Source organism: Orbicella faveolata, unplaced genomic scaffold (genome assembly GCF_042242905.1).
Source record: "Orbicella faveolata isolate gen_17 unplaced genomic scaffold, um_ofav_v1 contig_3, whole genome shotgun sequence".
Taxonomy (NCBI): domain Eukaryota; kingdom Metazoa; phylum Cnidaria; class Anthozoa; order Scleractinia; family Merulinidae; genus Orbicella; species Orbicella faveolata.
The window spans coordinates 21,010,548-21,035,700 of record NW_028301558.1 but is presented as its reverse complement, the minus strand read 5'-3'; the positions used below and the strand labels follow the sequence as shown (position 1 = coordinate 21,035,700).

General features: G+C 40.9%; 3 protein-coding genes across 3 annotated transcripts; all 3 read left to right on the top strand.

Moving 5' to 3' along the window:
• The first annotated feature begins 8,399 nt into the window (after positions 1-8,399).
• Positions 8,400-12,950, top strand: LOC149106834 (uncharacterized). The gene has a single exon (XM_089298181.1). The coding sequence runs from the start codon at positions 8,487-8,489 to the stop codon at positions 10,146-10,148; it is 1,662 nt and encodes a 553-aa protein (XP_089154307.1). The 5' UTR covers positions 8,400-8,486; the 3' UTR covers positions 10,149-12,950.
• A 3,267-nt stretch (positions 12,951-16,217) lies between these two features.
• On the top strand, positions 16,218-18,994 carry LOC110054868 (uncharacterized). Its single transcript, XM_089297832.1, has one exon. It carries the CDS (start codon positions 16,704-16,706, stop codon positions 18,285-18,287), a length of 1,584 nt encoding a protein of 527 aa, XP_089153958.1. The 5' UTR covers positions 16,218-16,703; the 3' UTR covers positions 18,288-18,994.
• A 642-nt stretch (positions 18,995-19,636) lies between these two features.
• On the top strand, positions 19,637-21,588 carry LOC110054852 (uncharacterized). The gene has a single exon (XM_020761212.2). The coding sequence runs from the start codon at positions 19,946-19,948 to the stop codon at positions 21,125-21,127; it is 1,182 nt and encodes a 393-aa protein (XP_020616871.2). The 5' UTR covers positions 19,637-19,945; the 3' UTR covers positions 21,128-21,588.
• The last annotated feature ends 3,565 nt before the right edge of the window (positions 21,589-25,153 follow it).

Here is a 25,153-nt window from a genome sequence, read left to right as displayed (position 1 = left end):
TCGGTATATTAAAATTCAGCCTAAAACAATAGACCCCTGTACGAGGCTCTGGGGAAAAACTACAGAGTTTGTGCGGTTTATTCCCCAGAGCCTCTTGCTGAGGTCTATTGTATTAGGCTGAATTTTAATATACCGAAATTGGTCTATTTAGCACAAAAAGAGACTCAGCTGTGAACCCAGACATCTTTTTAACTAATTCACATAAACAAAACTTAACCTACAATCGTGTATTCGTTCCTTGTCCTGTTTCCTCCATTTTTGGCATTCTGACAGGTTCTTGAGCTCGTTTTACTGCCCCAAGTTCTTGATTCTCATCCAGTCTAGTTGGATTAGATAATAAGAGGGAATGAATTAAAAAGGAATTTACTAGGCCGGTGGGAAGTACTTTTCTAACGCACAAAATTTCAAAAGAGCATTCAGATTGTAGATACAGTGGAACCTCGATTTAACGAAGTCGCTGGGGACCGGCCAAATTTTTTCCTTAAATCGAGGGTTCGTTATATCGAAAACCTCGATATAACGAATTTGAGGGGAAACGACCAAAATGTTCGTTATATCGAGGTCATAGTTAATAATTGATTTGTAACACAGGTGACTTCTGTCACGCAATTCATTGCAATTTCGTCACCCAGAAGTGCCGCGTTTTGAGATGCAATTCATGAAGCATGGTGGCTTTCAGTATCAATTATTTTTACTTTTGAGCAGACGCACAGGTCTTGTTTACAAAAGAACGACACTTTCAGAGTAGCGATTTAAAAATGTTACAACATGGAGGTTATACAGAAAATTGTCTATGCAAACAAGGAAATGGTGTTGTTATGTTGCACTACCCAATATTTCCGGAATTCAAAGAAGATAGCGCAGAATTTAATTGACGTCAAAATACTATAGTGCCAATGTCTATGACAAATAATAAGCCGTTGACTGAAAGGTTGCTGTCTCTTTACCATAAGGATTACAAGCATTTGTTGACTGTTGATCTGTTCAGGGTTCATCTTTTGTCGCGTGTTGACATTGTAATTCGTTATATCGAGGTAGATTTTACGTTTGGGCTTCCAGATTATGTTCGTTATATCGAAGAATTCGTTATATCGAGGTTCGTTATATCGAGGTTCTATTCCAGACATTGTACTGTAACTTTGGCCGGGACCTAAAATATCGTTCGTTATATCAAGGACTTCGTTAAATAGAGGTTCGTTAAATCGAGGTTCCACTGTATGTGGAACTGAGACCTTCTGCTGCAGAGAGGTGATTGTTTAGTATTCAAAAACCCGCAAACTACGACCAAGTCAAGCGTCAGTATATAATTCAGCCTTTGGCTCCCCACCTCCTTTCTGCTTTGCGTGGCTTCCGGTGTGTCAGCTGAACCGGAAGTCAGAAAGTGGAGACGAAGAGTCGACGGACTTACTTACATCATGATAAGTGTTAGTGTCTATAGCGCTATCTCCTGATCCCTCCATCAAGGTCTTACAATATAGGGAGCTTAAGCAAAGACGACGACGACGCCGAGGACGACGCTTAGTCAAAAAAATGAATTTATATTTTACCAGCAAAATTCGCAATTGTCTAGTTCTGTTCAGTACATATGTCTATACGCCAATGGCTCTAACATCCTGCTCAGGCTAAATATGCAATTACAGCTTTCAATTCCAAATGGCAACAGGAAAAATTAGCCGCCGTCGTTCGAGTTCCTCAGACTACAAAGAACTTGGTCATGTCACGTTGTTGTTGTGCAGAGGAAGATTTATAAAGTACGTGCACAATTATTTGGTGGCGTTCTCATTGACGTCCTCGTCGTGATTTGCTGAGGCTCCCTATTATTTGATCAAGTAACAATGTCTCCTGTTAAAAAAATCCAATACTTAGCCTTTAGACGCAAACAGAAAAGCACTGCCCTTCCTACCTAATTGTTGTCGTTGGAATGGCGGGAAACAGGCTGTCGGACTCGTACTGATGAAACTGATTGGGTCTAGTTTGGAATTGGTCCCAGGCACACGCAACTTTTTGCCATATTTCGGGCTCAGGCTCATATCTCACTGCTCGGTATCTTACCAGGTCTGAATTTTTTTCGTGGCTTGGTAAAAGGACTAACTCCTCATCTTTGACTGAGGCCTTGCCAGCATCCTTTGGAACAACAAGATGAATGAGAATAATAAAACAAATTGCAACGGATGTATACCGTCGGGGTTGTGCATCTTTGTTGCCATAATCCTATGGGTTGTCCCCCAGGTTCACACGCCAGCAGCGCAGGTCAAGCACAAAAATCAGTGGCGGATCCAGGCTTTGAGATAATTGGGGGGGGGGGGGGGGGGGGTATTTTTTTCCTTGCGCTGCCAGCTTTTCTTCCTTCTGTGATTTTTTTCTTTCTTTAGCCCCCACCCCCCCCCCCCCAAGCCCCTCCCCTAGATCCGCCATTGATAAGTCCTAGGGGTTGCGATTTCTTGGAAAGTATTCCCAAGGGATTTCACTAGCCTACCGCGCAGGTCAAAGACGATAAATTCCCGGGACTGTGGTCACTAGGGCGACATACCCTAGCTAGGGATGAATTTTACAAGTTAGCCTGCCGCGCAAGTCAAAGACGACAAACCGCAGCGGGTTCCCCCAGAGGCTGTAAAGTCCAGTGCCCAGTTGTTCAAAGGCTGGATAACGCTCTCCACCGGAGAAATCGCTATTCAGTGGATACTTGTTAACAAAACAAACCGCGCTATCCACTGGATCGCGATTTATCTGGTGGATAACCTTATTCACCCCAGACACATTGATTCTCCTGTAACTGTGGCTTACAATCCTGGTTGTTGACGATTGAAGCTTGAGGCCTAAAGATATAGTCCTCAATACTGCAGCTGTACAAGACTACTTACACTCCCTTTCTGGATACCCGCTATATATACAGCTTTAGAAGAAACAAAACACAAACCGCGGTGATAAACATGGAACCAAAACGCATGTTAAACAAAGTTAATTTCCTTGACGTTTCGTATGTACAACATACATCTTCAGAAGTGACCGTTAACTAGATTACAATCGAAATTTAAACGCGAAGAAAAAGAAAAAGACTGGTATCTAATAATATGTAACAAGACTAATTAACAATTATTCCATGAGGGCGCGTTGGATATGAGATGGTAAATAGCCAACGAGGCCCGTAGGGCCGAGTTGGCTATAACCAATCTCTTATCCAACAAGCGCGAATGGAATAATTGTTTTATTAAATTCGGTGCTTTTGTATTCTTGGAAATATAGCTTAATTTTATTGGATTTTAATTTTACAAAACGACCGGAAGTCGATGTGACAAAAACAACAACAAGTGGGAAATCACATGAGATGCGCGCCGTTTGTAAAATTAGTTGAATGAAAAATTTGAGAGCGAAGTAAGCGAATTTGCTGAATGAAATTGCAATCAAGTAAAATTCAAGAAACGTCTATCAAATGAAGGAGATATAACCTTGGTCAGAAAGTTTGAAAAGCGTTCAAGTTCGAGTCATGGAGAAGAGCCAAATAATTGTGCACTTGCACATTGCCGTTGTAATAATGCTGCGGAAAACTTTGATCGCCATGTGACACAGACGTTGTGCCAAAATTATTCTCGACAAGATCTCTCTCAGGATTCCCTTGCTTTGAAAGCCTTGGCATTTCGAGCTGTATGTGTGGAGTTCATTGTTGGTCAGTTTTAGAGTCAAGGACAGAAATTATTTTAGCGTCAGATTCATCTTCAGAATCTCCGAGGCCACCTGGTGGTTTTTCGTGGCTGGTAAAGAACCGGGCTTACTTCGGTTCAGCTCAAAACACTCAACTCCTTGAGGTGTTTTTCGCAAGGACAGAATTGTTGGTGCTAGCTGTCGTTGATTCTCTCGTCGTCGTCGGCCAAAAAAGAGACTGAGATGAAACTAGGTCGTCCTCTGTAGCTGTGCGGGATTCAGCTTGCTCTCGGCTGATCCGAGCTTGCTTACTCGAATAGTTTCCTCATCTGCTCATTGGAAACTGGTTTCTTATGGACTACGCCGGCAATTATGCCTGTTTACCTGCGGCCTTTTACAAATGCATATGCTCTAATAACTTATTTGCCTGGTCAGAGATAATGGAAAACGGTTTGTTGTGCGGCGGCGTGCGAAGGAATGATCAACTGGCGGCTTTAATGGATTTAATCAATGAACTTTTGCAATTTACGTGTCATCTTTCTTCCTCGCAGACGAGTAAAAACACTTCAACTGAACATTCAGTTCTTCTTTTGACATTTCTTATATCGGTTTCGAAAATTTGGTGCTACCGGGACTAGCAAGCCATTCTGTTCAGGTAAAATTTGTTTTTGTTACATAATCTTCATGAATGCGTAAAATCTCGCCGGTCATATTTTAATTTTGCAACTTTAAGGGAAACTTAACGTATACGTGCCGTTAAATATTCTTATCTCGAGCTTTGTGGCTTTTTTGTTGTTACTGGGACGGCATTGTCCATAATTCCCTGTATTTCCTGTGTAGAGAGCTCACCAAATGTGCTTTTTTTCATCCATTTTCTTTGTCGACGAAACTTCGCTTCACGCGAAAAAGCTCATGCCGAGCGACATTTGCCGCTTTCATTTCCATATAAGGTCAAACGCAGGTATAATGGCTGGTAACCGAGATCCAGTGAACCAATCAGAAAGCTAGAATTGCATTATCCAAGGCTGAGAATTTAATAATAGTTAATAACAAACAGATGAGTCTGCGGGAGAGAAAAAAAAAATTACCATAATAATAATAACAATACAAAATGCTAGTAAAGAAAAAGTTTTTCACTGCCAACGTTTTCATTCAAGGCTGGCTTTAAATCACGAATTAACAATGTTTCCTTAATTTTACAATGTATATCTGACCTACCAGTTGCTAAAATATCAAAATTGTCCCATTTAATATTATGACCCGTGGAAGTAACGTGATCCGCAATGGCTGAGGTGTGACCGCTTTTAGCTAGGGCCTTAAAATGTTCAGTTTTTCTATCGTGTAGTCGACGCTTTGTTTTTCCTATATAAAAATCATCACAGTCCCAGCAGCTTGCCTTGTAAACCACCTTAGACATCTGAGAACGGCTGAACCTGTCCTTGTACGGGAAAAAAGATTTAATTCGATTTTAATTCGGCGGTGTTTCGGAAAATTATTTTAACGTTAAAACAACCATAAAACTTATAGATACAAGATTCAAGTTGCTGGGTAATTACTTTACTTTGGAACCCTAAAAATGGTAAAACAATGAAGATTTCTCTCTTGGGAACTGTAGTGATAGGGTCTTTAGGTTTGTTTTGATGTCTATTCACTACATCGTTCATGTTGTACGTGATGATACCACGGGGATAACCATTGCGTGACAATAGCTTCCTGAGATCATCCAAGGCAGACTGTAATGATGAAGACGATGAACAGATGCGAAGACAACGATAAGTAAGGGGTGCGGATGAGGTTTATCTTGTACTTGCGAGGTGTGAAGGAGTCCCATTTCGTGTAAAGGCCAGTGAAAGTTTTCTTACGGTAAATGGATGTTGATAATGAATTGTTATGGCGTTTGACAAGAACATCAAGGAATGGAAGTTCGTGATCCTGTTCAAATTCAATGGTAAATTTGATGTTGACATGTCGGTCGTTGAGATAAGAGAGAAATTTAACAGCAGCGTCCTTATTGTCAAATAAGGTGAAGGTGTCGTCAACGTATCTGAACCAAATGGTAGGACGAGCACTATATATACAGCTACAGCTGTATATACATATATACAGCTAGTGCAAGGTATCTATCCACTGGGACAAAAAAAAACAACGAGATGAGAAGAGACTAGGTAGGTAGGTAAGTAGGTAAGACTTTATTTTACGAGGGTAACATTTGACAGTATTAAAACTGATAACCTAATGGCCCTCAAAAATTAAAATTTTAGAAAAAGAAAGAAATAGTACAATCGTAACAATTTAAAAAATAATTAAAATAAAATAATTAAGCCTACATACATCGTAAAATATTTACAAAATGTGATTATTTACAAATTTTAAAAAAATTTACAGGAATAGTTTGCTAAGAATTTGATTATCTAAAATCATTTTAAAAAGGGAGCGCTTAAAATTTTTTACACTGGTACTCTGTTTGATGTCCACACTTAATTTGTTCCATTCTTTTGTGGCTCGCACAGCAAACGCTCGACGCCCTTCAGTAATTCTCTTAAATCGCAGGCACATTAAGTTTATATTACAAAAACGGGTTGATCTATTATGAGTGTCAGAGTTTCTAATAAGTAAATCATTTATATATTCTGGGGTATTGCCATTCAACCTTTTGTAGGTTAGAGCGCATCGATTTATATATGCTTCAGCATAAAAGGGAACCCACTTTAAGGTGTTAAATAAGCCGACAGAAGGTGTTGTTCTTTCGGCATCGAGGATAATTCTAGCCGCACGTTTATGAGGACGCAGGACTTTCATAAGATTTTCTTGACTGCAAGAAGTCCAAATCGTGCTACCGTAAAGCATTTCAGGTTTAATGATCGTAGAGTAGTATATGTCTCGTTGATTGCGTTTCAAATAAGGACTTATGTGACGAAGGAGTCCAATACGTTTCGCCAACTTTTTGTATAACTCCTCAATCTGGCGATTAAATGAAAGATCCTGATCTAACGTTACCCCAAGAAGTTTGAAATCAGTAACATGTTCAATATTACTTCCATTCAAGTTAATATCTACTGAGGTAGAGGCGACAAGGTTCCGCAAACGTTTGCCTGTTACCAGCATGGACTTCGTTTTCTGAGAGTTAATAAACATTTTGTTTCGTGCCGACCACTCATCTAAACGTTTGAGATCTTGATTGAGAGCCTGTGTCAGATGAGGAACATTTTCCCAGCTAGAGCATTTTGATAGAGTTGTATCATCAGCATAAACATCCAGTGTTGAATCACGTATACTTAAAGGCATGTCATTTACAAACAGTAAGAAGAGAATGGGTCCTAAGATTGATCCTTGAGGCACTCCTTGTAACAACTGCTTACTGGTGGAACAGCAGCCATTTATACGCACATATTGTTTTCTTCCAGTGAGATATGACCCAAACCACTTTACTGATAAATCGTTGGCCCCATAAATAGATAGCTTCTTAAGTAAAAGTTCGTGATTTATTACATCGAAAGCCTTTCTAAAATCGACAAAAGCTAAGCCACTAACCATATCATTATCCATATTAAAGAGCAGTTCGTCAGTTAATTTAATCAGCGCCGTTTCCGTGGAATGATTTGGTCGAAAAGCTGACTGGAGGTTGTATAGCAAATCACAGCTCTGTAGGTGTTTGCAGAGAGATGTTGCAACGTGTCGTTCAAGTATCTTCGAAAGAACAGGTAATACAGAAATTGGTCGATAGTTGCTTGTGTCTTCATGAGAGCCATTTTTAAACAAGGGAGTGACTTGAGCGGTTTCCCATGTCGATGGAAAACATCCAGTAGAGATGGAAAGATTCATAAGGCGGCAAAGGGGGTGGACCAGAACAGAAGCCGCTAACTTAAGAACCTTCGCACTAAGGCCGTCACATCCAATCGCCTTACTTGAAGGGATCTTGGTAATGAGATCAAGCATCTGCGCCTCAGTAATAGGTGGTATTTCAAAGGATTGGTTTCCTGACTTTGACTTTACAAATTCATAGAGAGCCACATCATCAAAATGTAAATCTGCAACGGGCTGACTATCAGGGGTAATCTGTGAAGCAATGTTGATAAAAGCGTCATTCATATTTTCAGCAATTTCTTGTTTATCTGTTACGGCGCCATGCTCCGTAATTAATTGTCTGATAGAGATCGGGTCTTTCTTGACACCGCTTAAAGTCTTTAGCGCCCTCCAGATTCCTTTGGGGTTCCCTTTGTTCTTATCTATTGTTTCCTGGAAGAAACATCGTTTTGCATATTTTATCAAATTTGATGTTTTGCATTTTGCACGAGTGTACAAAGACCAGTCGAACGAAAGGTTAGTACGACGGGCTGTTTTCAGCAGATTATCTCTTTCACGTATCAATTCCATAATTTCATCATTCATCCAAGGGGGCTGGTTTTGCCTCTTTACTCGCCTGTTTTTCCAGGGCAAAAGCTGATCGCGAACCTCATTGAGCATACTCTCAAGAGCATTCAAAATATCGTCAATGTCTTCAAATATGAATGCAGTGTCCCAAGGGATACGTTCTAGTGATTGTAGAAGCTCATCTAAATTCAAGTTCTTTGGTTCCTCGTATCTGTTAATAAAACATTGAATGAGTTGTTAAGCCGTGTACTTAAATATGTCTCGTTTTTATACCAGACGCCTTTAACGTCCTAGACGTTAAAGGACAACTTAAACGTCTCTAGCACAAAAACGCGAATCATAAGCCGACGCACGATCAGAAAAACCGGAAAAACGTCATGCATTAAAATATAGACTGCACACGTCACCTGACCTTGTTTATACGAACAGCCCATAGAAGAAAGCATATGTCGAATCCACATTTTTGAAGTCTAATCATGTCCTCCGTCGTTACAACTGTCCTTAAAGCCACTATTGGTTTGCTTGCGAGTAAAGGGAGAGACGTGGCAGCACGAAAGCTGAAGGAAGGGGACGTGACGGATCAGAAATTCCGTGGTTTAATCGTACGCGAAATCGACGACATTAAGTCGAAGTTAGAAGGGATAACAAGGAAGGAGCTGTTGGCCAGCATTAGCTTTTTCAAAGAAGGAATCGAGTTCTTGTATGAAGTGTTTGATAAAGTACGGTTCCGAAATGAGGTCAGTCCCTTAACATCACGAGCGGGGCAATCTACTTCGACCGAGGCATCATCTCTCTCTAAACGAATGAGAAGGTTGGAGCTCGCTGATTTGAACGAATCGGCTTCGAGGGCGCTTGCTAACGCTAAAGAAAGATTCAAAGATGCTCGTAGGGAGGCAACAAAGGCCTTTGCAAATGAAGCTTTGGAATTATCTGATCGCGTACTAGCTATGCAATATCGAGTTATGGCGATAATACTAGAAACAGTAGACAATCCTGACGATGCTCTGCCGGCTTGTCGAGTATGCATTGAAGAACTGCATAACCTATCAGCTGTCAAAGAGTGTTTTAAGGTTGAGTTTGAGAAAGGATTGAAAGCTCGTTTGGGAAAAGATGATCGCAGGGCAATTATTTCCACTGTTTGTCACGTAAATCGCGTCATTTATGATGTCACGCTTATGGTCTGTTTTGGGAACAGAGCACTAGAGACAAATTGCCCTTTTGTTGACATTGGACAAAAGAACATCGATCCGCTCCGTGACACAAGGATTGCTAAAGTGCTGCAGAAGCAAGGCATGGGACATTGCTGTGTACCATGGGTATTTGGTCAGGAGGGTGAAGAGGAATACAAGCTGAAACATCCGCGGGGGATCGCTGCAAATACCGAAGGGCATCTCCTTGTGGGAGACGAAGGTGATGCTTCTATTAAGGTGTTCGATAGCAACAGGAATTTTCTTCTTAGTTTTAATCCCAAAGCAGATGACACCGTTACAAAGCTAGATATCCTTGACGTCGCAACTGATGTACACAGCAACACCTATGTTCTGGTGGGGCTAAAGAAGCCTAAGGGAGAGGCCGGGTATGAGCGGGAAGTCCATGTGTTCAACAAAGCTGCTGAACCGCAAAGCAAGTTTGCCGTGAGCGCAGGAATCTGGGGCTGGAACAGACTGACAGTTAACAATGACAAATTGCTAGTACTGAAAAGTACTGGAGATGCGGTTGACATGTACAATCAGGATGGAGGATTTGTCTGCAGCTTTGGGGAGGGAATCTTGAAGAAAGCAACTGATATCACTGCTTCCAACGATGGCCGTATTATGATAGTGGACAAAGGTGAAGCGTGTGTTCACTTATTCACGGAGGCGGGGGAGCCTACGGCGAAGTTTAACATCAGCAGCGAAGCGGATCTACACTGCAGGATCGCTTTCCACCCGGCTGGAGAACATGTTGTGGTTGCTATCAAAGAAAAAGATAGACTTGACGTAAGTTTGGCGGTGTACAATAAAGATGGCGAGTTTGTTCGCAGTAACAAATTAGAAGATAGAGAGATTATGTTAGAAGGTGTCACTGTGACAATGGAAGGTCATATTGCTGTGGCTGTTGCAAATCTGTATCGCAACGGAAACGTCTTCATAGTATAGATTTAACGCATGATCATGGAACTTTGTCAGCCGAGTTCCAATCTTCGTGTAGAACAAAATAGAATATCATATCTATAATTTTTCCGCGTATGTCATAGATAACCAACCCTTGTGGGGTATTAACGACATTAGCAGCCTCAACAGCAGATTTCGAAGTTGTAGCCCTTGGCCTATTAGAACTCAAGGGCACAGTCCCAGTACGGGTCGAAATCACGGTTAACAGAGCAACGCCTGCAACTTCGTGGTCACTGAGGCGGTAAAGAATATCTTTTAAACCTTTTTCGCATGTAATGCCCGCTTGGTAATGTCGATTCAATGTATGCCATATGAATTTTAATTGGTATATTTTTTCTGTTTCTCAGTGAGCCAACAATCATAAAGCCTTGGCAGACCTTTCCCATATTTTTTTATTATTGTTTTTTTACATTTTGCCGTTGCATGATATTTTAGACCCTGTCTCCAAAGCTTTTCAAATTGTATTACAGAAATGAGAATTTTCCTTTGAAAGAGATTCAGGAATGCAACAAAATTGGGATGAAAAGAAACTTGCGATCATGATGATGGCGTCAAATTAATAATTATTGACTCACTAGATAATGACAGGATCTAAACCTTAGTCTAGTTTTAGTTGGATTGAAACGTCCTATTTTTTCGGCATGTAACCATCCGTCCTGATCTCCGAGATCAGTCCTGTTATTGAGTCATAAATGTTGACGTTTTCTTACGAAGATTGAGACTGCAACAGAACTGTGGAGTAGTATGAAGTCTGTGATTAATGACGAGCTCGCTGTTGCGTGTAAGTGGTTTGATGACAATAGCTTGAATTCAATCCCACTAAATGTAAAGCCCTAGTCCTATCGAACAATCACTCTCTTAATTTGAAATTCACCATCAATGATATTCAAATTCCATGTGTTGATCACCTTGAGCTTTTGGGGTTTTGTTATTGATAACTCTCTACTCTTTGACAAACATGTAACTAAGATCACCAAGAAAGTAGGAAAGCAACTGGATGTTTTATGTAGGTTTAAAAAGATACTCTCTTCTTCAACAAAATTATGCCTGTATAATTCATTCATCATGTCCTATTTTACCTACTGCTTCACCGCCTGGCACAATTGTCTGAAATCTGACAGTCAAAAGCTCGATAAACTAAATGAGAGAGCTCTAAGGTACATTTATAGTGGCCGATCGCCTACAAATGCTGGGGAATTAACTGAAAGAACTGGCTACACGCTAGCTGATCGACGTATACAAGATATGTTAATCTTAGCTTTTAAAGCTGTCAGCAACCTTCTTCCTACATATTTAAGTGACTTGTTTACTATTCGTGAGAACATTAAGAATGTAAGGGGCACCAACAAGCTTGTCATCCTTAAAGTCAACACCACCCGTTATGGGACTAAGTCGGTGGCCTACACTGCTTCAAAAGCTTGGAATTCACTTCCGTATACACTACGTTGTACGAAGACACTTAAAGATTTTAAGATTGCGGTTAGATCTATTGTAAATTTGCATATGTAAACCAATCTTAGCAATTATATATTTATATCTTGTAATTTTTTAATTTCAATTTTCTTTCGTTGAAAGTTATTTTTCTCGGTAAATTAGCATAATCTTGCTAGAGGCCTAATCAGCCTCATCAACCCGAGTTAAAATAAAGTTATCTATCTATCTATCTACCTATGTCTGGCGGCAAACAAATAACGCACCGTAGGGAGAGCCGGTCAACCGTTTCACGTTTCGCAATGGCCAGCGTAACGGCTTACTGTAGTTTGCGAAACGAAACGAAACCAAACCTTTTTTGGTTACAATGTACAGCGAAAAAAAATTAGAATTTATTTCACTTAGGATATACGATATCAAGCCTACTTTTATCAAGGTTTGATTTTAATTAACAAATAAAGAAGCCCCGACTGTGCTCTGTTCTGTTGTAAAGCACGCAGGAAGCGTAGAGCACGAAAGAAGTGTAGGGGAAAACACGAGACGTAGTCGAGTGTTTTTCCCTACTTCTTGAGTGCTCTACCGCTTCCTAAGTGCTTTACAACAGAACAGAGCACAGTCGAGGCTTCTCTATTTGTTTTATGATGAAGAATCAGATAATTTCCCCACGCATTCGGCTGAATTTTCAAACCAAACTTTATTTTCCAAACGAGCAAAAGTCGCGTCAGCCGTTCACTGTTCTCTGATAAAGCACGCTAAAATAAGCCAATCACAATCCTTGTTAGAATTGTTCAAATAATTTGATTGGCTAACGAAGCGACAGCTGTCAATCACAAACTGGACTTCAGCTAAGCTTTCAGTTTCGAGAAGTTTGAGCGGCTCTCGAGAGAAGAACGATGCCTTCAAAGTTCGCTTTTAAGTTAATTTTTAAATACGGATCTCAAGGCAGGTAAAGATTTATAGTCCAGAGGAATCCGGCCGTATTGTGGCCCATGAAAACGAGCACTTTTCCAGTGGAAATTACGAAACGCGGAGCTCAAAGCTTGTGGATGTAAATGCGAAATGCCGGGTTGAATTTGAAAGGAGCTACAATTATTTACGGCTTGTAGCCGCATGCAGCAAGATTGCCCGAACTAGCGTAAAAGTTAGAAAGACTTAACGGCTCCCACTGGTTCTACTTCGAACACAGAAGAGAATATCAGAGCAAGTTTTGCACTGACCACTCGTCGGTTTACTTCGCTGAGATGACCGGAGAACGAGCGTTACTACACTGCATGTAAGTGTTGTTTGAGCAAATGAGCATTTTTAATTGTAAATTTACAAAAATAAAGCTTCTCATCATAAACAGAGACAGTTCAATTGTTTTCTGTCGTTGTTTTACTTCTTAGTATAATTTCTGCCTTCGTAACAAAATTTATGTCTTTATTGAAGCACTGTTTAGGTTGAGAATTTGTGAATTTCGCTACAGCTGTACATGTTTTGTCAGCGGGAATCTAGCAAAACTTGTTATTTTAGTACAGTTTTAACACTACTGTTGCTAACAATGGTCTCTGTGAGCCATATTTACTGCAGAAAAATAGCTCGCTTCCAGTGCGTTTGTCTGAGTCACAGGGGATGTTTGATTTGGGTCAAATTTGTCAAAATTCCGAAGCAAAAATTTGGAAGCCAACTTACCGTCATCAACCCGTGCTCTGTTCTCTGATAAAGCACGCTGTTTCAGCCAATCAGAGCGCGCGTTATATGGAAACTTTATTATAACAGTCGATAAGTGGGTTAGAACTACATGGAGCTGTTACCAGCAAGGCAGCTAAAAGCAGTGCAGTCTGTAAGAGTAGCTAACGGTAAACGGCAGATTGGTGTTGATTCTGGATAATTTTTCTGACTTATTCATGTGACGTCGTCATTTTCCAAAAATCGAAAATTAGAGAGCCACCAAAGTTTTTATTCCCATCAGGCATAAGAGGGGGTAAATTTATATCTGTCTACAATGTTAAAGCCCAATAGCGTGCTTCGTTTGAAAACCATCATATTTTGAATTTCAGAGTTATGGCGGTGCGTGACACACAAAGCTACAATCGCATTAGTCGAAAAATATATACCTATCTCATGATTTTTAGCTTTTTTTTAGAAGTTAGATCATTGGGAAAAGTGCTTATGTAAATGTTTGTTTTTTCAGTACAGATCATCAGTCGCCTAGACAGCCAAAGTAAGTTCCAGATGTTTACAATATTTTTCGGCCGCTATATTCGTGCACCAGAGAGGTGCACCAACATGGCGTTTCCATCATGATACTGGGCTCTGTTAATTTCTACGAAACATTTCGACAAATATCTGCAGTTTGTGAAAACGCACAAACCTAAAACTTGGAGAAGTTTCTTCTCTATCTATTTCCTATAAGATCACAATTTCTTGACTTTTTCCACTGAATCTTTTTCAATTTATTTTTTTATTGCGTGGCAGTGAAAACGATCTGTACTAAGACCTAATTAAATTATAACATTGTCACGCGATAGATGGTCTTATTCTGTTGCCAGCAATAATCGTAGTTTTTTCGGTTTTGATATTCCACGAAACCACTTCAAATTGATATCGATTTCAAAAGCCATGTAAACGAGAAAACATGATTGAAGGTAAAGAGCGTTACATATGTAAAGAGCATAACCTATGTTGTTACCTTGTTATCGATTATTGTCCCTTTTTAAACGATTTCTTATTCAAGTGTTGGGAAGCCTGTGCCTCATATAGGGAGGAAAATAATTCGCCCTGTCCGCTAGTTTCCGAAAGCTCTTACATAATGTAAGTTTCAGCCGAATCAGCGTTTGAAATTCCTATGTTTATTTATTGCTCGTATATTTTCCATTTAGCGAGTCGTGGGAAGGTTTAGAAGTGTATGTGGATCTGACCTGTTTTTGTGAATGAATTGTGGATTTGCGACTACAACCTACCCAAAATAAAGTTATAATCTTTGTAATCAGTCTTTTAATAATACGTAAGACACTTTATTGCAACAGTAACAAAACGGATCAGAGCATCAACAATTGCAATCTTAAGCACGACGATATTTTTGTGGCGCAGCGATTTCAGGATTCGAGCTTCCTCTAAGAATAAACGTGTTTCGCGCTCGACTCTCCATCCCTTCTTTTCGCAATAAACACACACCCAAAACTTCCTCTGCCGATCTCCTCCTTGTCAGTAAGATGGCTCCACGAAAACTGAGGGAAATCATTAAACGCTGAACTTCGCTTCGTACGCTCAAATAATCCAAAAATTGTGACCGAAAATTGAAAGCGTCACGCATTCGCCCTCAACAGGAAAGGATTACTGCCCTCAATCTCATGCCATTTTCCTTTTTACAGTCGAAAACTTCGATGATGGGATGAGATGGAAAGACAGTTTTCTTTAGACATCCAGCGGTGTAAGAATGATTTTTATAACTTTTTTTTTTATTGAATTATATATTGTGTAGGTTAATTGTTTTACAGTTTCTTTAATCGTTTGGTTTGGTTTGGTTTCGCAAACTACAGTAAGCCCAGTGTAACAATCTTGATGTTTCTAAATCTTCAAATCAAGTCTTTTGCTGGCAATTATAAGCCCTGACGAAGCGAGAGCGAAACATCCGCTTACGCCGCCTAATGGAATTGTAGCAGGTAGGCAGACTACAGACAACCGAGCCTAAACTCGCGCTAGAAAACGCCGCTGAAAGAACGCTTGAGCCAGCAGCGCTCCAGTTAACAAACATTTTCGCTCGTTTATACTTTTTGGCAACCACTCGATAGTGGGAGACCTCGTTGTTCAGAACGGTTGAAATATCTCTCTCTCTCTTTCTTATGACCTCTTTCCATTTAGGGTAGAGGTCAAATGCTTCAAGACGCTCTCTCCTGTTTAGTTCAGCCAACTGATTTGTTAGCGCATTCAATCTCCTCCTTTTTCCTTCACCCGCCGCGTCCCCATCTCGTTCAGCCGCCGCATCCCCCCTTCCTCCCATAACCTCAGCTCGTCCAAAATTTTCCGGATTGCTGCGCTAATCCACTGCGCTTCCATTCTTTTGGTTATAACAGATAGCTGCAATTGCTCAAATGGAATTTATGCGCCGCGATGAGTCCACGGTAGTATGTCTGGCGGCATACTTCGCCGGTGAGGGGAGCCGAGACCGAGCCGAGCCGGCGAAGTTGTCTACCCTAGGGTGTCGATATTTGTTTGCCGCCAGACATACTACTTGTGGCTTTTCAGCTTACAGAATAGTGAGATTATAGTATATATCTCATTTCCCTGTAGAAAGCAAGATCGTTTGAGTGAACTGGCTACCTTGAGAATATGTTTGGGTAATTTTAACCATCATTCTCGGACGTTTACTTTCCCTTGTAATAGAATTATTTGGATCAAATAACTGACTTTTTGGTGTGATGGCCACCTGTCGTTTTGAATAGTTTAAAGAAAAAAATGCGCACGTTACTTTAAAATGATTTTCCAGTGAAGAGATTTTTTTCTCTGAGATTTATCTGCCCACTCTCCCAGTTAAAGGAAAAGTTTCTCACTGCAATCTTTCTTCCGTATTTTCGGAAAGCCGACTTCATAATGGGTAAAATAGGTCACGACATCTGTCAGGAGCCATAATCGTGACATGCTATGTCGTAAAGAAATCCTCCGGCAAGGTCGTATTCATACAATTTTGCGTTGCTTTTGATATGTGCATTGTTTGTAATAGAAAGGAAACAGCAATTTAAGCAATGGGTTATGGCTGACAGCAACCAAAATTATGCACCCATATTGACAACTGTGACAGTTTGAGATACGCGCGAGTTGAGATATGAATGCTTCTCACAAGGCTTGAAGTTGTATCAGAGTTTGCCTACATTCATTCAAGAACGGACACAAGATCCAGTACTAAAAATCACGGTATTACGTTTCCAAGTTTGCTTTTCTCTTGTATGGTGCTTATCAATGAAAAACAACTTTGTATAATCAAAGGACGTTTCTACCTCCGTTTCTTCCGAGAAATAAACCTGCCCGCTGCGCATGAGCGAATGCTATCCTGGCGAAACCGAAGTGTGTATTTTAGCGACGACATTCGGTTGATAGACTGAAAAGCACTCTTGTGAATATCAAGCAACTATGGTGACATTGCAAAGAAGTGGTCAAAGTGCTTTCACCATCGAAAAGGTTTCAAGGGAACCTGCTTTCAGCCATGTTCAGATTAAAGGTTCCGATCCAAGTGGCTCGGAATCCGACGAGGAGACATCATTCACTAAAGGAGACAACAAGAAATGTTTTATCTTCGAAGAGGATTACCACAGGCTGGTTTCAAGGATAACGCAAGAGGAGCAAGGAAAACTCTTTGGGTTGTGGACAACCAACGACGAACCTGTTATTCACATTGTCTGTCCACCGATCTGTGCTATCAAGCCTCACTCGCACACAGTCACCGAAGACGACATCTTAAGCAAGCATTTACCTCTCTCACACATCGGTAACTGGAGATATAATGGGTTTCCATTTCTGAACCGTTGTTCTCATCAGTTTAAACCAAGAGCCACATTTCTGGATCTAACGGTCTCCAAGTCCAAGCTCTCAGTGTTTGAAGATGGTAAAAGGAGGCAAATTGAGGTTATCAACGGCAGAAGCCCGTTTACGAACGTGACAGGTTTCAAAACAATCGCCATCAAAGGTCAACAAGATGTCGATCCTGATCTCGCGCAGGGTATGGAGCACCTTTTAAGCACAAAAGCAATCTCTAATAAAAGAAAGGAACTTTTCACTTCTCCAAATTTTCAAGATCCGATTACAACAAGCAGTGCCAGCCAGGAAATCCCAATGTACCTAGGAGCGAAAGGATTTCAGCGTGAATTCGCACCTAACCTTCAGGACTTCAAGATCTTCATGTTTGAAGAAGACTATCAAATGATGCAAAACCTTGTTCTCAGGTACCCCCATCTGGAGACTGGAGGAGACCTGTTCGGTTTGTGGACCACTGAGGGAGACGCGGTACTCCATGTAGTGCTTGGTCCAGGCCAAAACTGCAAGCGAACTGGATTCTCCTTCTACCAAGATGTCCCTTATCTCAAGGAAAATGGTGAACTGCTTACTCAAGACTACATGTTATGCCACATTGGAGAATGGCATTCCCACCACCAGTTGCGCCTCTTTCAGCCAAGCGGAGGCGATTCGTTAACTGTTATCAGAAACTATCCTCGTGGAGTCTGCGGTTTTCTTTTGATTATTGCTAACATTCTGTCCTCTCACGAAGTGCGGCTGTCTCCTTATCTTTACACGAAGTCGTCCAGCTATGGTTTTGATAAAGCAGGCAGAATTGTTCGGCTCACGGGCCCCAATGCATTTAAGAGGATTCATAAAATCAGAGAAAAAGCAGAGAGAGGGAAAGAAAGGGATACATATTCTCAAGGTGGCCAGTTCAACCGTAATTCAGAGTATACGGCCGACTCCAATGAATTCAGGGGTTATCCAATTCAAACGGTTACAAATCAAATTAAGCGCCTTCCCAGTGATCGCAGACGGCACACACACCACTACGTGACTTCCAAACCATATGAGCTGCCAAAGCGTAAGGCCATGTTCTCCTCTCCATATGAACATTATTCCGTATCGGTGCCCCGCTCACGTGGCATTTCAGCAGGAAGAAATCGGCGCAAAAGCGCAAAGTCAGGCACCAGAATGGATCGACCTCCGTGGAAGTCGTGACTTTGTAAAGCGTACACGTAACCCAAAGGCGCCAGCTTTAAACTTAATAGTCACCTCATGATACTGATGATTATTAGCCGTGAATCGCGTTTAATGGATTCCTAAGTATATGAACACCACTTCTTTTTTTTTTTTTACTTATATACGGTGCCGTTTACATGTTGCTATTACATATCAGGCCTTAAGAGTTACCAAATGGTAGATAGTTCACTGTTAGTGCTTTTACATTCATTAACATGGTGCATTTCGCTTCTTATTTTATTTTCCTTTCGTGTATTAAAGTTACTTTGAATTGGACTTTTAAGTTCACAGTCTTTCCTAAACAACTGTACGAATTACTAAGTCTACATGGATGACTGGTTGTTTTCATAGTATGACGGTGTATTATATTGGTCTATATTGTAAAATATTTCACATTTTTGTCCTGTACTCTCGTGGTGATATTGTGAGAAAAGTGTTAATTAATTAGAATGGATTGAGTGAGTGAGTGAATGCCATCCGACTGTCCTCTAAGCTCATGGATGTTACATAACATCCATGAGCAAAAAGGAACATTGCTACTGAAAACAATAAGTGCAACACTGGACCATTGATGTCATTGCAAACGACATTACGAGATGTTAGTTCTCAGACCTTTCAGTTTGTATGTGTTTTATCGGGGCGCTTAGGCAATGTTCTTGCAGATAAACAAATATTTCCGCCGAAAACACCGAGTCTGCCTTTATTTATTACAGACAAAATAGATATCATCTCACAATATTGATTGGGCCACTTGAAAGGACTCAGAAAGAGATTATTGAAGTGACACGAATGTAAGAAAGTTCCAAGAAAACCGGACATGGCTGTCAACAGTCAACAATTATGGTGGATTTATAACAAAAATGTCTATCTCAAATATAGGTAATCAATTGACTAGATTAAAAATGAGTGTTAAGCGAATTTCTTTGAACGAAATTGTTACAGATAGCGTGACCTCTTGCACTTGAAGGAGTTACAGAGAGAAATAACACAACATGACGGGTGATTCGCTTCGCGTACAAGTATTTTCTCGACATATTTAGGTTTCTGGGAAAACGTAGTTGATGTTTATGAAAGGATTGAACACAAAAGTATTTATCCCTCCAAATCCCAGTGAGTTTTACAACATTAAGAAACTTCATTTTACAGAATCTCGATTTTCTTAAATCGGCAATCACACTTTCCAGTCGCACTGTCAGGTGGACTGATTTCTACGGATAAAATAACTGAAAAGTATTAATAGTATGCAAACATGACCTGGGTACTCGAAAATAGAGTCACGACAACATTTCTGAGAAAAGCCGGAACATTTAAATGTCCCAATCGAAAACGATTTTCAATATTTGCATTCATATAATAATAAAGAAATTAGTCAAAAGGAAGGAAAACTTTGCCTTTGACAAACTCTGGAAGAAGGCTTGGTATTAAGAAAGGAGCTGTCGCAGATCATGATTAAAGTCGGCTGAAAGAAACCCTCAGGACTCGACGCTTGTCAAACGAGGCACGGTGACAGGCGATTCTAGGAAATTGTAACACCAGCGGCGCATGATCTATTATTCTGATATCAACACGAAACGAAAGCTTAATTTTCATAAAAAATATTCGCTGCTTGTCGATGCTCCGACAACCCCAGAGCGAAAATGGATCGTGTCCGTAATGCGTTTGGCTTTGGACCACGATTTAAAGCCGTCTACATGTTTAAAGATGACCTTGACATGATGGAACGCTTGGTTCTTCTTCACCCAGTCAAAGAGACTGGTGGAAATCTGTTTGGGCTGTGGACTGACGACCAAGAACCTGTAGTACACATTGTGCTTGGGCCAGCCATTGGCTGCAAACGGACAGAAGTTTCCTTCTATCAGAGCATTCCATATCTAGAGCGTGTTGGTGGAATCGTGACACAGGAATACCAGCTTTGCCATATTGGAGAGTGGCATTCACACCATCGATTGAGTCTATCGGAGCCAAGTTCGGGTGATTCATCGACAGTGATTCACAATTTTCCCAGAGGAACATGTGCGTTTCTTCTCATCATTGCCAATATACTTCCAAATGGCAACGTTACCCTGTTACCATACTTTTACAGGGAAGGGCGGACTAGTTACGAAAAAGGAGAGATCAAGCCACTTCATGGCCAGAGTCCATTCCGCAACGTCGAGAAAATTTGGAGGAACATTCATCAAGATCAAGATATGAGTTCAACAGCCAACGAACAGCGGCCGAGAGAGGCTCATGGAAGAAATAGACACGAAGGTGGTGGGCCTGCCGTTTACATGTTTGAAGAAGATAGGAAGATGATTGAAGGGTTGCTTTGCGAACGCAGCAGTGGGAAAATCAACGGCGAGGGAGAATTGCTCGGTTTGTGGACAACGCAAAGACAGCCGGTGCTGCACATCGTCCTCAAGCCAACAGAGAAGACCAAAGAGAAGGGAGGAGAGGGCTTGTCTAAGGAGTACCTTCCCTTGCAGAATATTGGAAGGTATGTTCTGTATGATCATCTCCTGGAAAATGCTAACGAGTCTACTCCAGGACAGAGTCCTAGTATCTCGGACGATTTTCCATATGGCGGCGTTTTGATAGCAGTTTACCCCAAGGCGAACGATGAAGTTGGTCTGACAGCCTATATCTACCACGGAGGTGAAGATACTGGCCGCCAGCCATGCCATGTAAGTTTCCTCCACGGACCAAAGATATTCCATGAAAAGCAAAAGACAGACAACAAGGTCGAAGAAAGTAAAACGGCAGAAGGAAGTGATCTGATCGAGTTCAACTCCTCCCCCCCAAGACACCACAGTCCGAACTTCACTCAATACATAACCTGATGGATCACGCCTCAGTCATCCTAATCTGAATACAATACAATACAATACAATACAATACAATACAATACAATACAATACAATACAATACAATACAATACAATACAAGTTTTATTGTCCACTCCCCATGGGGGCTTTTCAGAGACAATGATAAAATACTGAAAAATTATTAACAAAATTACCTACATATAAGATTTATGACATTAAGAACTGATTTAAAAGGACAGCGCTTTCATTTTACGTTTAAAAATAGTAAGAGAGCCACTTAGTTGGACTAGTAAGATATATGCAAGGTTGCGACAATTTAATTCATATTTTTCTTTCCCAGTTTTTGTGTTCTATTTGCCCTCAAGGAAGCCAAAGTGTTGACGAAACTAGAGAACATCTACTTTTGTGGCAGCAGTCACAAAGTCGGTCAATATGAATACGTTACCACCTGTTATTAAACTTCTCTTTTTACGTTCCTTGGTTATATCATCATCTGTACATTCTTAAAATTCCTCGTTACAATTTCAGCCTGGGTGGTTTTTATCATAAGCCAATTATCGAAAATTGTACTTTCAGTTTCTCTAAGGTTTATGCAAAGTACTGACGTACGCAAAAGTTGTTAAATTTAGTTTGAAATCACTAGGGCTCTCGGTTTCATACTCCACCAGGAGGGACTCCTGATTCACCCTTTGAACAACTGGGGTCAGGTCGTGATTGCAACAAGCATTTTATGGTACACTACTGACCGTGCCCAGAACTCTTAACACTATCTTTTCAATAATATACGAATGAGTTGTTTTCAAGGTACTACCACCTCAACCGAACTCGGAACATGCCTGCCCTTTTTCATTTCACAACGTTAACGGGAACTGACTACGCGGCACAGACAAACATACCAGGTGACTCATCTTCAAGCTGGCGTTGCTTCCGTAAATTGAGGCATTCAGCTAAATAGGCAATGTGGAGAGTATCACTAGCTATCCACGATTGTTCATTGAAACCTTGTTCATTGGGAATTTAAGATAGCTATAATCCTCATTGATAGCAACTCACCTTTTCTTGTAAGGATAGCAATTCCTTATTTTCTCTATCTTGTTCTTTCATGATTGGAGGTAAGATAGTATCCGGCTCAGCTTGTGAAGTCAGATCAGGCTTTCTCTTTTCTTTTAAACCCCTGATATTACCGAGTCCTAGAGCGGGTGGTCGACTCATATTCGACGAAGGCCTGTGTGGACCAACGGGCAGGTTATCTGGAAAAGATCTCGGCTGGAGCTTTACACTCTGAACAACCAACCGCGGAATGGTGTGATATCTTATCGGCTTCTGAGGGACCCGTCTCCCAAGAAGTCGTGTCATATTACTCAGCGAGATTGCACCAAATGTATCTGCCATTGTTAGACCAACGTTACAACAAATGTGTTTTAAACTCAACCAAGGTTCTTTTCGAAATTAAATGCACGCACAACATTTATGACATAATAGTCATAATTAACATTAATTTGCGCGCGCCTTAGAACATGTCAGACAAGAGAGGATGAGGAGTAATGGAATTCACCTCCCATGTAGACCTTATTCCTGAGGTAATCTATCTCAACTTATTTTTATATCACTTTCGGGTTTAGAAATCCCAGAACGGTCTGGAAATAGCCGATCCTGTGAAGCAGATTTCGCTCAGGTGGACGCAGGCTAAGTGGCTTTACACGCCTTCCGCTGTCATCCTCCAAGAGATCATCTTTGCAATGCGTGTGTAACATTATCCGCGAGAGAATACCTTATCCAAAAACAACTTGAGAGGAAATACTGTTAGAATAAGGCTCAACTCTCTTACTCTTCATTACCTCTTAGATCGGATGATGGTTGTTGCAATGATTTTCCGTGCTAACAATTAACCGGGGGGGGGGGTACTTCTTGGAACTCGTGATGAGAATATACCAACCCGTCCATTCCATAGTTGTTGGCGTATCATAGTGAAGCGGTGAATCGTATGATCACTCCTCTTCTTGTCTTTACTTTTCGTAATAAAGAGAGACAAATATGTTAAATTTGTCAAGACAATCAGAATGGTCTCGTGGTTTCCTTAATTTGAGGCCAACTTAGCAACTTTTTTTTGATAATTTTGGAGAAAAACGACCCAAAAGTCACACCCTTTGGGTGCTTACTGAACACATTTTTTATTGGTAATTGTCTCTCTCCCCCCCCCCTCCTCCCCCCCCCCCGGCCACCCAGAATAGCATAACTATTCTTGTAAAAGTGCCGGCCTGTAAAGCGGGCAGCGACATGTTCTGCATTCTTCAGAAACTTTTTTCACACATAGACGTGTGACATAGGAGTAAAGGAGCAGGTCTCAGACGCCTTCCGCCCGAGTTTTCAATTTGAGATGAAAACCTTGCGGATGCGAAACTCGTGATAGCAACACTTCATTGATTAGCTTGACTTCTTGTTATAGTACCACTCAACAAAAGTACACTATTATTTTGACATTTCCATCAATGTACATTTAAATGTCCCATACTTCGGGGTTTGATTTTTCTAAGTCATACTCACGATAGACGCAACTGATCTCGCCATGTTCTCAGCGCTCACCATTCTCGACTTGACAATGAAAATCGGAAACTCTACGAGTGCTTCAACCAATACTTGCAAAAAGTGGCAGTTATTCCCCACCCCCTCCTGCCTCCCCTTTCCCTACTGACCCTGTTCTTAGTTTTCTTGTCATTTTTTTTGAGTATCTTTTCGTTTCTTTTCGCATCTTACTGCTACCATTAAATTCCAACAAATAAGAGCTGCAAAAACAGGTGTATACGGTATGCAATAGACGTGGGCGAGTTCTTCGATAGCCGTTTAACGCTAACCCAGGATTAAAAGTTAACCGAAGAATTAATTTTTCCTGTATAAAAATACTGCGATTACTCAAGCTTAAAACTGAAGGACAAACATTATAAACAGAAAACCTCACCGGAAAGTTACAAAACTGAAATCGAAATTCTTGCTAATCCTGGGTTAGCTTAATCAGGCTTTGGACAACCCGGCCCTGTTTACAAAGTTGATCTGCGAGGGATTTAAAATGTTTTGGTGCTTGCTGTAATCGTAACTAAGCCTTCTTTTCAATTGACGGTTCTTTACAGATATTTTTGCATTTGCTAGGGACCGTTCATTTTTTGTGAGGGAGGGGGGGCTGGTGGGATTTGGGAAGCACCATTTAAAAATCGCATGACCCCCCCTCAGCTTACCAATTTTTTCACATGGCCCCCCCTTTATAGCGGTCATTTTTTGGGATGACCCCCCCCCCAAAAAAAAAAATCGAACAAACAATATTTAGATTTCAACTTTTTAAATATTTCTCTATTATCCCCCTACTTCACGTTATTGTGCTTACTATGAAGACAATATTTACAATCCCTATACGACAGAGAGCTGTTGTTTAAAAAACAAATCAAAAGAAAGAGAAGTCAATTTCGGATCTCCTAATTATGGCTCGCCCTGAGCGTTTGGCATTTGGCCTCTCATTGGCATCTTCCTCATCTGAATTGATGAATGCAAGAATGACGTCATTTGAGTCATCTTCTCCCCCAGAGTCAATGGCATCACTGTCATACTCATCATTGTCACTTTCATCCGTTTCACTGCTGTCAGCACTTGCTTGTGTCAATGTCCTGGCATTTCTCAGTATTGGTTGGCCAGCTCTGAGAGGCCTCTTCTGCTGCAAGCATGAATGTCTTACAATTGCCTTTACTTTCTCACTCTTGCTGCTTTTTAAATGTGCAAAATTCCAAAATGCGCAATAATGGCGAAAGCGACGAGTCGTTTAAGAAAAGGTTTACAGCTGAACAATCCAAGCAAAAGAAGCAATCTTTCTAAGTGCGGATGGCTGTTCAGAAAGGGCGGGTGACTTTTCCGTGCCAGGGTACCAGTTGAAGCCCAGTGATGGAAGAAAACTGAACTTCTCCATCAAAGAGCTCAGAGCAATTGTGGTAAAGTTGAATGTCATATTGAAAGATGTAAAGGAACACGATTCCACAGTCTTTCAGTCCAATGGGCTTG